Here is a 12,500-nt window from a genome sequence, read left to right as displayed (position 1 = left end):
TTTGAAGCGGTAGCTGTTTTAATATCTTTCTTTGCGTAAACCGGCCTAAGTTAGCCTTAATCATTTGTTGTTATTAATTAAACACGTTCCTTGCAACGCATGTGCCAACTCATGATATAGCCTTCTTTGTAAAAGAAAATCAAAGACGAGCTTAATTATATATATATCATTTACGTGCCACGTACATAAGAAAACTTTAAACTTTAGATAAAATGCCAGAAAATAAACGAACCTGGACCACGGATATTTTGGTGCAGACATCACAAAATTGTTTTTTGCAGCCATCGCAAAGAGGGTAGATTACAACTGCGTGAGACGAACAAAGAGATACGGAACGCGGTTCATCGTCTCCGCACTTTCGACAACGATACCCACATTTCGTGCAACAGAATTTGCCACAAAACCCGTATTGACACTGTAAAAGCGACCACTCTGGAACAATCCGACCACAATCTTCACATTCCCCAAGGAAACCGTCCTGAAAATCAAATGTTTCGCTGAAAAAATAAGGAGCGGAAAGTTCCACGTTCATGGCGGAAGGTATCGTAAGACCGTTTGTTTACAAACAAACTCAAAATTTCCGGTGAAGCGCCAATAAATTGCGCCAATATTATTTCTTTCGGATTGGCTGATTTCTGGCCCTTTTATTGGCTAATCTTTTTCGATATGCTTTAATTTGATTGGATAGATTTTGAGATAAAGACTATTGAAGATGGCGGACAGAGGGGGAACAGAAAATGAGAAAGAGCTCACTGCAAAGCAGCGGAAAAATAGAAGAAAGAGAGAAGCTGCCAAGCGCAACAAACAAGAGCAAAAGGTGTGCCAAAGTGAGCCACGCAAAAAAGTTAATAATATTGTAAATAAGAGCATTTTTCTCTTGTATAGGAGTCAGCGGAAATGGTCACCGAGACAAAACTTGAAAATATAGATGGAACAAAATCGCCAGAAACTAGCGAGGTAACAACTTTTGGCGTCTTATTTTTATCATCTGTTCTTTTCATTGTTTGCTAATGCAATTTTTTTTCTTTTCTCCTTAGAAAAAATTTCATAGTGAGCTAAACTGGTGCATAGAACAGCTTGAAATGAGTCTTGCTTTTAAAAAACCAGACAAGAAACAAGGTAAATTGAACAATTTTTTGCATTTTTATGGTCGACAGGAAGTGAATAATTTCACGCAAGCTGATACAACCGAACATTGACAATGTTACATGAGATTCTGAACTTGAGCATGCAATAGATTTCTGCGATGCTTTATATATTAAAGCTTACATTTTCGTCAACGAGGATGTAGATAGTGACGATTTTTTTTTGCTGATGATAATTGAAATGTAATTTATTTTTATGTGTCATTAATGAATTTTTTTATGAGAGCGGAAATGGTGTGTCGGATGGTGTTATGTGGATTATGTTTAACACAATCCACATAACACCATCCTCTTTTTTTATCTCTGTTTAGGTCATCAGACCGACTGAGACGACGTAGTTGAACCATTTTTCAGTTTTAATAATTCTTTTAATCTGAAAAATGAGCATGATAACAGCATAGACAAAACCATATCATAATTCTACAATAACATCAGCCAACCTTTCAAGCTTTCCGCCATAATCGATTTTGGGTTTACGTCTTGTTGTTTCCAGGCTCCACGGCAATGATGCTGGAGTACCAGGCCTCCAATTCCGAGACATTTCTTGTGATTTATTTTTACGTTTTTTTTTTTCAATCGGACGGGCCGACCCAATATCAGGAAACGCATTCGACGCTAAACGAGAAAAAAAGGGGATGGCCTTATTGATTATATTGACAATAATTATTGAAATCGGAACGTGTGAGAGACAGCTAAAGGAAAAAAAGGGAAAGAAAAAAATGTCAATGTAATCAAACGTTTTGGAGAGAAAGTAAATGTGAAGTTTGGGCTAAACTTCAGAATACCTGTCCACTTATTAGCATTTGAATAGGGTGTTTTGTTATCTAAGTCTTGCTCTTAAAGAGCAGAAGGCAATATGCAAATAGGTGGATGAGGATTCTGAAGTTGCTCCGAAGTTTGTAAAGGTCAGCGTGACCTAGGTGTACTCCATGAGCTGCACAGTACAATTATTGTTTGGATTTGTTGATATAATCACATGCACAAGGAAAAACTTACACCCATCTCCTTGTTCGATGTTCTTGTACTGACTTCTGAAAAGTCAGGTAAACTGTGTACATTTAAAATAAACTGTTCCCAGTCTTATAACAGTCTTAAGCTAATTAAATTAAATGGTATTTCTGTTACTCTTTTATAGCTGAGGTTGTTCACCGCCATTTAAGATCTCTGAAGTCTCCCAAGACACCACTGGTGAGAGATGTGTGCTTTAGCTATCATAGCTAATCCTAGTTTACAGCGACAAAAATAAATAAAATAAACTTACTTTTACTGCTTCACCTTTCATCCTTGTGTCGATATGAGGCATTCTAGTTTTGAAATTTGCTCCTACCTTCATCATAAACCCTACAAATCGTTACGTAGACTGAGCTTTCGAATTATGAGTTTGGGTCACATATGCTTGTAACTGGACCAAATAAAGTTCACTACCAGTGTATAATTTTAACACAATGGGCCATGTTGAGTACTAAGGGGTTGAAAACGTTTGTTTTGCCCCACCAAAACTTGTTCCTAAGCATTTCAACTGGAGGCTTGGGGTGCAAAATGTACTGTCTGTGGCCAATATGGCCTCCTCGCGAATAAGGCCCAAGTGTTAAAATTATACACTCAGTCTGGTAGTGACCTTTATTTGTCCATTTACAAGCACAGGCAACCCAAACTCATAATTCGAAAGCTCAATCAACGAAACAATTTGTAGGCTTTATAATGAAGGATAGGGGCAAATTTCAAACCTAAGCCCAGAATGCCTCAAATCGACACAAGGACACAAAGTGCTGTAAAATTATGTTTATTTTATTTATTTTTGTCGCTGTAAACTAGGATTAGCTGATTTTTTCAGCATTTCATATTTCCCATATAAATCCTACAAATCGTACGTTGACTGAGCATTCAAATTATGAGTTTGGGTCACCTGTGTTACAAGCTGATCTTTTCTTGACATTTCTTATAGCCAAGGAAAAGACAGCTCATGTTTACACTTTTTGGAGACTACAGGAAAAAGATGCAGGAAGATCAAAAGAAGCAGAGACAAGGTTTTCAAATTTTTTTTTTAAAGCGAAACAAAGTGATTGAACGGTATCATCTTGAAAGGAATAATGGTAATAGTTACTGTATCAACTTATTTTAAAAATCTTTTCATTTGTTTTCATGTCTTCAAGATGCAATTAAATTAAAACCCAAGCTGACATTAATCAAGAATGAAGACCAGAAAAGCATATTTGTCAAAGTTTGCCAAACGAAATCTGAGGATATAGATGCACAGGTCAGCTTGATAACTATAATTATTTCAGAAGTATTGTTTACCATACTATAATATATCACACTTTTTGGTACAAGTTTGCATGAAATTTTGGGAAAGCTTTATAAAGCGCACCTGAAAAGCAACTGCCTGTAATATCATTGTAGGCAGTTGCTTTTAGAGCAGAGAGAAAGGATCTTAAATGTCACTTTGCTTCCAAAGCTGAGGATTGTGCACCATGCGAACAGAGCCTCAGTCTCTAAAAAAACACAGTTTTTCCATAGAGTTTTGGGTTAAAACAATAATGTGACTGGAACGTTGGTAGCTTAGTAACCAGGCATAAGATCAGAGGCGAAGATGGAAAACTGGACACCAGAAGCAGCCTTTTCAAATGTTCAAGCAGATAAGCTGCACCTCTGATTTCTTGCAACGATTTTTGAAAAAAGGTGCGGCTTATCTGCGGGTATTTATGGTACTCAATAAAGACTTGACACAATTTCTGCAGAATCCTTTCTTTCTCATCAAGTTAAGAAAGGCTCTGCTGGCAGGGTGAGGATTGTGCTATTCTGGTTCAAAGTACCATGATAGACTTACTTTGCTGCACAGACGATAGACAATAATAATATTATTATTGTAGATTTTGACTGCTATTAATGGAGAATCAGCAGTGACAGACTAGTCAAACTACATGTACTTTGCCTCGGTAAGAGGCTAACACCCTGAGAAATTTCTCTAATGTGTTTGGTCAGTCTCATACCACGAAAACCGCCAATCTGTGGAATGGGCCTGAATTATTGAGTGACTGTCCAGCCCACCTCAGTTAAACATTTTAATGAAATTCCTTTCCCACAGCGTGAGCAGTCGCCAACTTTTGCCGTCAAGGTGTACCGGAACAACCAGTCAACAATGGAAATAGTCATTTTCAAACTCATGAGTCAAGGAGGGAAATGCAAAAAAAATAAATTGTTCTTGTTCAGCAAACAGGTTGCAGCTGCAACCATCAGACTTGCTGTTACTTCAAGTGCAAGAAAAGTTCCGTGGCCTGAAAAGTAGCATCGAACTATTTACAAGCAGAAGTGGGCAGGGCAGTGACTCAGTAATTTTAGTCTGATTCCACAGATTGGTGGTTTTCGTATTTTATATGGGTTATTGAACAAGCGTGAGGTCAAGATGGCTGGATATTGGCCTCGTTCTTTTCTTGCATGTTTATGGACCTCGACTTCGTCTCGATATTGACCAAGTTCTTTTTTTGCATATACACAGACAAGAAGAGAACAAGGCCAATATCCAGCCATCCTGACTGAATTATATGGGATAAAACACCAAAAATTGATCTTTGATCTTGCAGGACCAAGCAAGTAATCCCGAGCAGGCAGTATAGCTCCATCTTGCCCGCTTGGGTAGCCAATCACAGGGCTAGTCATATAATAAAATCGTTTCCAAACCTAACCTCATCCTAACTGTAACATCTTAGCCTTGCACTAACTGGGTTGAACACTGGACATTACTAGCAAAACCACAGGTTACTTGAATACTAAATTCCACTCAGCTTTCATGCCCATTTATATTTCTCATTTTCCAATAAGGAGCTGTGTTAGCATTTATAATAGTTGGTTCAATTATTATTGCTCTAAACAGAGCATGGCTTACTTTCCTAAAAACGTATATGTCACATTGGCTTCTTTTGCATCCCATGGCGTTTATCGTGAACAAACTGAAAATCAGCATTTTACATATTTTGTTAGTGTTCATGCAAATTTCAGTGTTAAGGATTCTGTTTGTGGTGATAACATCACGTGTTTGCAGAGGAAAAAACCTATAGGATTGTAAGTCTGGAAATGATTTACTGCATGTTTCCTGTCCTGAATAAGTGCCAATTGCATAATCCAGTAACTGTTATCTTAGGATAAGATCTAATCTGATTTTCTTGCAGAAAGACAAAGATGCATCACTGGAAACTAATCATTGGCAATTTTGCAAGTCTGACAATAATTTCAGATTTGATTTTGCTAACAATGCTGATCAAACATCATCTTAATGTTGTGTTACCTGATGAAGAGTCATGGTGAAAAGGAAGTTCAGTCCTCTTTTATTTTCCTTCATTTTACTGTCAAACTTCAACATCCTATACAGTGGACGATCCAGCTAAAGTAAATTGTACTTTCGAAATATGAAAAAAAAATGTTGTTGAGGGGCATGTGTGACTGAAAACCACTGTAAAATGTGCAGCCTGTTATCACATGGTAAAATCTGCGACTCAAATGTACAAAAGCCCCAAAAAGACCTGGACAATCAGCCAAGCACAAACACAGAGGTTTAAGATAATTATTGGCAACTTTTATTATTTGTATTTATATTATTTTTAAGATCAAGGGAATAAAAGATCAACTATCGGCACTTTTATAACTCTCGTTACCTGTACAACTCTCAAAATACATTGTCCTCATGTGAACACAAGTTGTCCATTCTCAATGCAGGCAATGCACAGGTTAAGGGAAAGCTTATATGTCAAGCATTATTTATCTATTTATAAAATATTACCTTTTCGTCCATACCTGTATGCTGTGCTGAATATTCTGACATTAGTGACTGAGGCAAACTGAAACAAACCTTCATCTTCAAAAAGGATGAAAGTCTTATTTTACTGGCATTATCAACTATGTACATGTAAGTAAGAGAACTTGCTTGCTTTCGTGATTTAGAGGATTATCGAAATGGACTCTTAGTGCAACAAAATTTCGTTCACTGGTAGACCCAGCACAAGTTAATGCAACAAAAGTTTCCTATCCCAGCTAATAATCCAGTACTTCCCAAGGAACTACTACAGGTAAAATAAATAAAGCGTGACATGATTTTGAAAAAAGAAAAACCTCAAGGAAAACAAAATGGCATGTAAATACTAACTGCCAAATGCCCGAACCGAAATGAATGATTGTGTATCTTAACCTCAGAATAGATTTTGGATCAATTCAATAGATCTTTTAAAGGTACCCTAAGCTTAACTACTTAGAAACCAAATTTATGTTGTACTGGTATATGCACTGTTGTTCGTCAGGCTTATGCTCGGTAAAATTTGCGTAATGTGACGTAAAAGTAAAATCGGTGAAATGTGAAATAAAATATGAATGAAGCTTCAAATTACAATAACGGTGCTTGAGCATTTTCTTTCCCACGAAAGAGTCCTTCTTGCAAGCTTGGTCTCTTTGTTTTCTTCGGCTGGAAGGAGAGCGTGTTTCCTTTCTTTACTGCTTCAGTCATATCAACTGAATTTCTTTGAGCCAGTGGAGATCTTGGAATGGGAGCCACCTTGTCTGAAAAAAGCTTTTGAGGAAGAGAATGGCGTCGACCGGAAAGCCTTCGCTTTCGCCTGAAATCGCTCGGGCTTGACGTTTTCTTGAGTAATCGAACCGTGTCTTTTTTCGAGAGCGATGCTCCAGGCGACCCAGGGGACACTGCGATTTCGCTCAGGAGTTCGTTGATCTGAGAGACATTTGGCGATGGTGGTTCTTGTGGAATAGATGAGTCGATCTCTTCGCTACCACTTTGAACTTCATCCTCTTCGGTAGACTCTTCGTTCTTTTCCTTATCCTCAACATTTGTCGTCGATCCTAAACCTTTCTTAGTCACAGCAACAGTTATTGGAGTACGTTGCAAAAGAAACCCAGGTGATCTTGGGTCTTCAACATTTATTAGTCGGTTCTGTGGAGACTCTTCGTAAGATTCCAAATGAATCGGAGTTCTCTGTCCTTCAGGAAGTGGTGAACGAGGATCGGGAATTTGAAGTCTTGTCAGCCGTTTATCTATGGCTTGAGGTGTTTCTGGAGGCAGTTCGGACCATTGTTTACTTTCAAAGGCACCCATGTTGGCGTTTTTCTCACACAAATATAAGAAGGGCAAAATTTGAAAAATCCTTGCTCGAGCTATTACAATAGCTCTGCGTTGCTCTCTCGTTTGAATTAAACGATCAAAGGTTCGAAATTTTTAAATGCCCCGGTTCTGCGTGGCTGGTAACCAATCAGATTTATGTTATTTCAGAAGCCGCAGACCAATAGATTCAATGACTCATCTGGACAAGAATGTACAGTGAAGGTACAGCATTTTTTTTTTTGGAAATCTAAATGTGAAGGGGAGCTGAAGGTTTTCAGCTACAACAACTTCATTATGGATTATGTACCGGTATTTCCCACCCAAGTATTTTACTTTCCGTTTTTTTATTTTGTTGCAGTTTCTTCTTGTTGAGCAGACGATGAAACCGTTACGGAAAGATACCGATCGCGATCGAGTCGATCGATAGCAGTTTTTTGACGCTTTGATATTGGCCAGACGTCCTATCATGACCCGACACGCAAAACAAAATCGTTTGTTTTGGTTCCTCGAAGAAAGACGTAAGGCAATAATTTCGTATTGTACTTCTTGATGGGTACCTCTTCCTGGACATTCCTCTAAAGCATGTGGATATGTAAAAAAAAATTCAGCTGACAAATAATGGCGTGGAAAGAGTGATCTGATTCGCCGATTAATTTCTTATTTAATGAACACAAAAAGAACCACAAAAAGCTAGTCAAAAAGTAGTTCTTGAGTGGGGTAGAGAGAGGAGCGTTTGTGGGCACCATGGTTACAACACGCGCTGAAAAACAAACCGCGTATCCAATGAACAGTAAAAGTCTACCCCACTTGGCAAACATTTCAATCGAACGACTTTTGTTTATGTTAAAGAGGCTTGTTTCGAGATTACACCTTACTATGACTCCATATCCTAACAGTCAACGTGGCAATGAACTGCGGGTAAACGAGATGGAAGACTGCAAAGAGGAACACGCTAAGGGAAGTGAAGTTATAGAAATTCGATGTGGAAATGACGAGAAAGCAAAGAAAGGCGATAGCTTGCAGGAAGCTTTCAAGAAATTCCGCAAGGAACGACAGGTAATTTGACAGATTCCGACTATGTAGAGTCTCTGCTGTAATTTTCCCGAACATTTGACATTCAAATTACAGAGACTAAATTGTAATGCCTCATTCACACCAAAGTTAATTAAAGGCTCTTTTAGTTAAACTCTCAAATTGTCGTAATGTTATTTTTTAAATCATGTACCGTATACTGATTTTTTGTTGACTTCAAAGTTTATTACTGATCAGCGCATATTACAGCAGTAATTAAATTTCAACTTACCTGAATCTTGTGTAAAAGCAAGTCCCATCTTTTTTTTCTTCGACTGGTTTCTTTTTTGTTAAACCCAGTTTAGTTAAACATGCCAAGTTGGTGTGAATGGGGTGTCTGACTATTATTCTGGAGGACAATTAATTATTTTAAAGTTTAATTGATATTTTTCAGTGAAAGAGTTGCTCTTTAATCCAGCTTGATTCACCTCAACTTTTCCATTCTTCTAGTACTTCTAGTGAACTTTTACGAAGCAACATTTCAAATTTATCACTATTTTTACAAATTTGTCAGTGTTCCAATGCAAGCAACCATATTTTTGCATTTATGTTGTGTCTTGCAGAAAGCAATTTGTCTGTCCAAACAAGTCAGTGAAGAGTCAATACAGTGGAGAGCTGATCCGAAAAGAATGAACAATTTGAGAATGAGATTTGTGGAGCAATGTAAACAATATTTTGGAGTACCATATGCAAAGAAATATCAGGAACCTGGAAGTAAGATGTTCTTCTGTCAATTTAATTGCCTTAGTGTCTTGATCTTGCATCATCTTGAGCATCAGTAAATCTTCTTAACTTTAACAACTCACACTTCTGCCACTTTTCTAAAGTAAAGACTCTGCATATGCAGGGACCTTCCTGATGGGGGAGTTGAACTTTTGAATTCATTATAAGCACAGTTTATTTCCCAGAGGGCTAGGGGCTACGGGTGTATACCTTTGAAATTATATCCTTGTTGTATGCTTCCTCCAGCTCCTGAATACAACTCACCTTTGTTTCTTGATTGCTGTGGTTTGATAAGAAGAGTGCTTCGAGATCTTAAGGAAGACTTTGGCTTTGTAATTGGACCATGGAATCAAGCTTACATGGTAAGAGAGCAATATTAATCAACTGAGTAAACTAAAAATAACGGAGGTGGCATCATTAAATCCAATTATTATTAGCATTGTCCCCTTGCATGATGTTGTATCCTTTGTTTTATGTGTTGTTGCAAAATGATTAAAATTAATGTACATTAATAATACAATACATACTTAATTGACCGCTCCCCATAGAGGCTTTTCAGGGCCAATGAAACAATCAACTAATCAACCAACCATATGTGGTTGTTCTACATCGGCTTTTCAGGGCCAATGAAACAATCAACTAAACAACAGAACACAACAACAACAATTGTTAAGAATCCCAACTGGCCGGAGGCAAACCAGTTGGCTATTTACAAGTGCAGCTGGGAAGTTGAACCAGGGACTACCAGGATCAAATTCAACGAGTGGTCAGGGCGGGTCTTGAACCCGGGATCTCTGGATCTCAAGGCAAGCGCCCTAACCACTGGGCCACACTTGTGCCTCCTGCTTCAGTCCCTGCCCACCCTTTCAGAATTCCCTTCAGCACTTGATGATTAGGGAGGGGACGAGAATCCATAACTGTAAACTTTATATAGACTGCCTTTTACCCCCAGAAACCTTTTTCCAACAGGGAGGAATGTGGTTATTATTTTTAAAGCTTAAATGAGCTGTATTACCTCTGTCAATTACTCATCTGTTTGCACACTTTGTTTCTCTGCAGTTTGACACTCTTCCCTTGGATGTTGAGAATACAGCTGATTTGAAGCCTGGAGACCTTGTGTTTGTTTCAGGGATTTATCATAACCCAAAATGTATGCTTTGTTAATAAAAATGATCATATTATAATCAATTAGACAGAATTTAAGTTTCAGTGCCAAAGCATAGTTAGTAATACATTAACTGCTTAATTTGGTAACTTTTAATTGAAGGGTTGATAATCTTCATGTTTGATTTTGTGTGTGTTTTGGTTGTTTTTTGTTGAATAAAATCCTTTTTTTTAGCCTTTTTAAGCACCACTGTCACCCATAATGCACTGCACACTGTGAATACTTTTTCTGAATTTCTTGCAACAAAAAATTATCCAAATATCTGGTTGTGAAATTCAATGTGCTGATTTGCCTGAGTATGTTCACCTTAAAACAAATGACTGCTATGACTTTTGGGGGAATGTGGGCCTTAATTAAAAGTTGATGTTGCATATTAAACGTCATGTTAAATGAGGAAATGTTGCAGGTTCTTTGCAAATATCATTATGTAGTCTTTATAGTCTTCTTTGCTGTCTGCCGATGTAGTTTGATCAATGTGTGACTGTGCATGTGTTTGGTAACAATGGATTTTTCTGCCTTCTCCCTTCCAGCCAAAAAGCAGCGTCACAACATGGTCCATGTTGAAGTGTGGGCAGGAAATGGAGACAAGACCATTGGTGCAAGATGGCAACGTGGAAAGTAAGAAAATTTTAAACAGAATATTCACATTCAATGATAATTTCCAATTTTTTTATGACAATGATCAGCCATGTAGTTATTAAAAACATAGCCCCTGATAGTTTTTTTTTTAATTTTAATTTTATTAGCTTTGTGACCAAACACTACAAGAATACAATATGAGATAACAGAAAATGAAAATACAAATAGATACATGGACAGGGATACCACAACAGCTACTGCAAGGCCAATTACTGCTGACCCGCGCTTTAAAACGGATGACTTTACATTACACATAAAAACTTATTAGAATAAATAATTGATAACACTTAAATAGTAACAGCATATGATATTTGTAGCAAGGTTTCTGTCTATGTTGCAATTTGGGCAGATAGATTTCCATGTTTTCGGTGTTTTATGGTCATAATTTACAGAAAGAGCAGTAAAGAAATACTGTTCAAAGTAAAGCATTGCAAAAAGAAGCAATATCAGAGTAGCTACTACTATCCAGACAGTTAGTAAGAACGTTCCATGTGCGGGTTGATCTGACCAAAAAGACTTTTGAAAAGTGGTGGTTATACACGTACATTTACGGTTGAGAATTGCACTGAAGCTTAAGACATTTTGGATCTAGTAGGCCGGGCAGAGCGAATTTTAGGTGAAACTGATTGGTCAAAGTCAACAAGCCTGTTAACTATAATCTTAAAAAAGAAAATTAAGTCCAAATACTCATGCCAGTATGTTTAATAATGGCAAATATAGGTTCAGTTTTAAAAGTCTGTCCTTGTAAGCTTGTTCACAGTGGAACAGTAGCCCTAGCATGAATTTGGTAGCTCGTCTCTGGATCCGCTCGACTTGTGGAATCTGCTCCTTCATCTGCAGGGGCCCACACTTGGGTTGAGTATCCAAGGAGTGGTCGGACGAGAGCGAGCTACATGGTGTGTCTTATTCTTGCATTCCTGATAGTTCTTGAACTTCTCCTGACGAATCCTAGTGTCCTATTAGCCCTGGAACATGCTTCAGAGACTTGTTTGGACCAGGAGAGATTGTCTGATATCCAGATCCACTGTGAAATGTTTTGGCAACCTTGTGGCGGGACAAGTTGCAAGGCTGTTGCCTAACAGGAGCCCGGTAGCCTGGGGCTCCCAAAGAATAGGTCTGGGCGCCTTTAGTTAATTTTTCACAGCAACACCTTTCACTTCACATGTTGGGCTCCTAAGTTCTCAGCTTTTAGCTCTAAGGGCCCCTTTAAAATTTTCTTAGGCAGCAGCCTTGAGTTGCATGAAGCATTTCACAGTGTAACATACCCTGCAACGACCAAAATCGTTGTGAGACAAGTACAAAAAGTAGAACTTAATTCTACTTTCGGCAATAGCTCTTGCAACTTGTCTCACAACGATTTTTCATAGACAAGTGTAACAGGACCTTTAGGAGTTAAAATTAAATGTGTTAGCTTTTAAAAGTCTTAAACTTCTTCTGCACACTCAATTCCTGAAAGTATATTAAAAAGGTTAGAGAGTTTTAATTAGCATATAGTTATTTACCAGGCTGAGCACAATTGCTGGGCTGTAGAATGAAGGGTAGTTAGATGCTTTGAATGCAGTAAAGGGTGTAGTTAAATTATTTTGCTATTTAAAAGATGCATGCTTGAAAGTCAATCATATAGTTTGGTCATTTTCAACCGGCTGCATTTAAAAAG

At 37.8% G+C, this 12,500-nt stretch overlaps 4 protein-coding genes across 6 annotated transcripts in view; 2 read left to right on the top strand and 2 right to left on the bottom strand.

The window, feature by feature from the left end:
- LOC138053100 (uncharacterized) overlaps window positions 1–556 on the bottom strand; it is a gene marked incomplete at its 5' end in the record, with an annotated part of 4,456 nt that extends 3,900 nt beyond the window's left edge. The window contains one exon of the mRNA XM_068899785.1: window positions 233–556. Within this exon, the coding sequence (XP_068755886.1) occupies window positions 233–556 (324 nt within the window). The remainder of the gene's footprint in view (window positions 1–232) is intronic.
- Window positions 557–693: 137 nt separating this feature from the next.
- On the top strand, window positions 694–6,520 carry LOC138051291 (UPF0488 protein C8orf33 homolog). Of its 2 annotated transcripts, none has more exons than XM_068897471.1 (7): window positions 694–817; window positions 886–957; window positions 1,038–1,119; window positions 2,281–2,333; window positions 3,091–3,172; window positions 3,299–3,402; window positions 5,312–6,520. In XM_068897471.1, exons 1-7 carry the CDS (start codon window positions 713–715, stop codon window positions 5,414–5,416), a joined length of 603 nt encoding a protein of 200 aa, XP_068753572.1. In that variant the 5' UTR covers window positions 694–712; the 3' UTR covers window positions 5,417–6,520. The 2 variants fall into 2 exon arrangements, with proteins under 2 accessions (XP_068753572.1, XP_068753571.1); XM_068897470.1 differs by lacking the exon at window positions 5,312–6,520 and adding an exon at window positions 4,231–4,574.
- LOC138051290 (uncharacterized) lies at window positions 5,694–7,239 on the bottom strand. Its single transcript, XM_068897469.1, has one exon. It carries the CDS (start codon window positions 7,237–7,239, stop codon window positions 6,517–6,519), a length of 723 nt encoding a protein of 240 aa, XP_068753570.1. The 3' UTR covers window positions 5,694–6,516.
- Window positions 7,240–7,332: 93 nt separating this feature from the next.
- Window positions 7,333–12,500, top strand: part of LOC138051289 (uncharacterized) — a 19,588-nt gene continuing 14,420 nt past the window's right edge. The window contains exons 1-7 of one of the 2 annotated variants that reach the window (XM_068897468.1): window positions 7,333–7,467; window positions 7,604–7,763; window positions 8,142–8,301; window positions 8,880–9,030; window positions 9,286–9,401; window positions 10,099–10,189; window positions 10,735–10,822. In XM_068897468.1, coding sequence (XP_068753569.1) covers window positions 8,173–8,301; window positions 8,880–9,030; window positions 9,286–9,401; window positions 10,099–10,189; window positions 10,735–10,822 — 575 coding nt within the window. In that variant the 5' untranslated portion in view covers window positions 7,333–7,467; window positions 7,604–7,763; window positions 8,142–8,172. Of the gene's footprint in view, window positions 7,468–7,603; window positions 7,764–7,900; window positions 8,302–8,879; window positions 9,031–9,285; window positions 9,402–10,098; window positions 10,190–10,734; window positions 10,823–12,500 lie in introns of those variants that run through there. The other variant, XM_068897467.1, reaches the window with a different exon arrangement.

The sequence above is a fragment of the Montipora capricornis genome, chromosome 6 (assembly GCF_036669925.1).
Source record: "Montipora capricornis isolate CH-2021 chromosome 6, ASM3666992v2, whole genome shotgun sequence".
Taxonomy (NCBI): domain Eukaryota; kingdom Metazoa; phylum Cnidaria; class Anthozoa; order Scleractinia; family Acroporidae; genus Montipora; species Montipora capricornis.
This window is presented reverse-complemented; position numbering and strand designations above follow the sequence as displayed.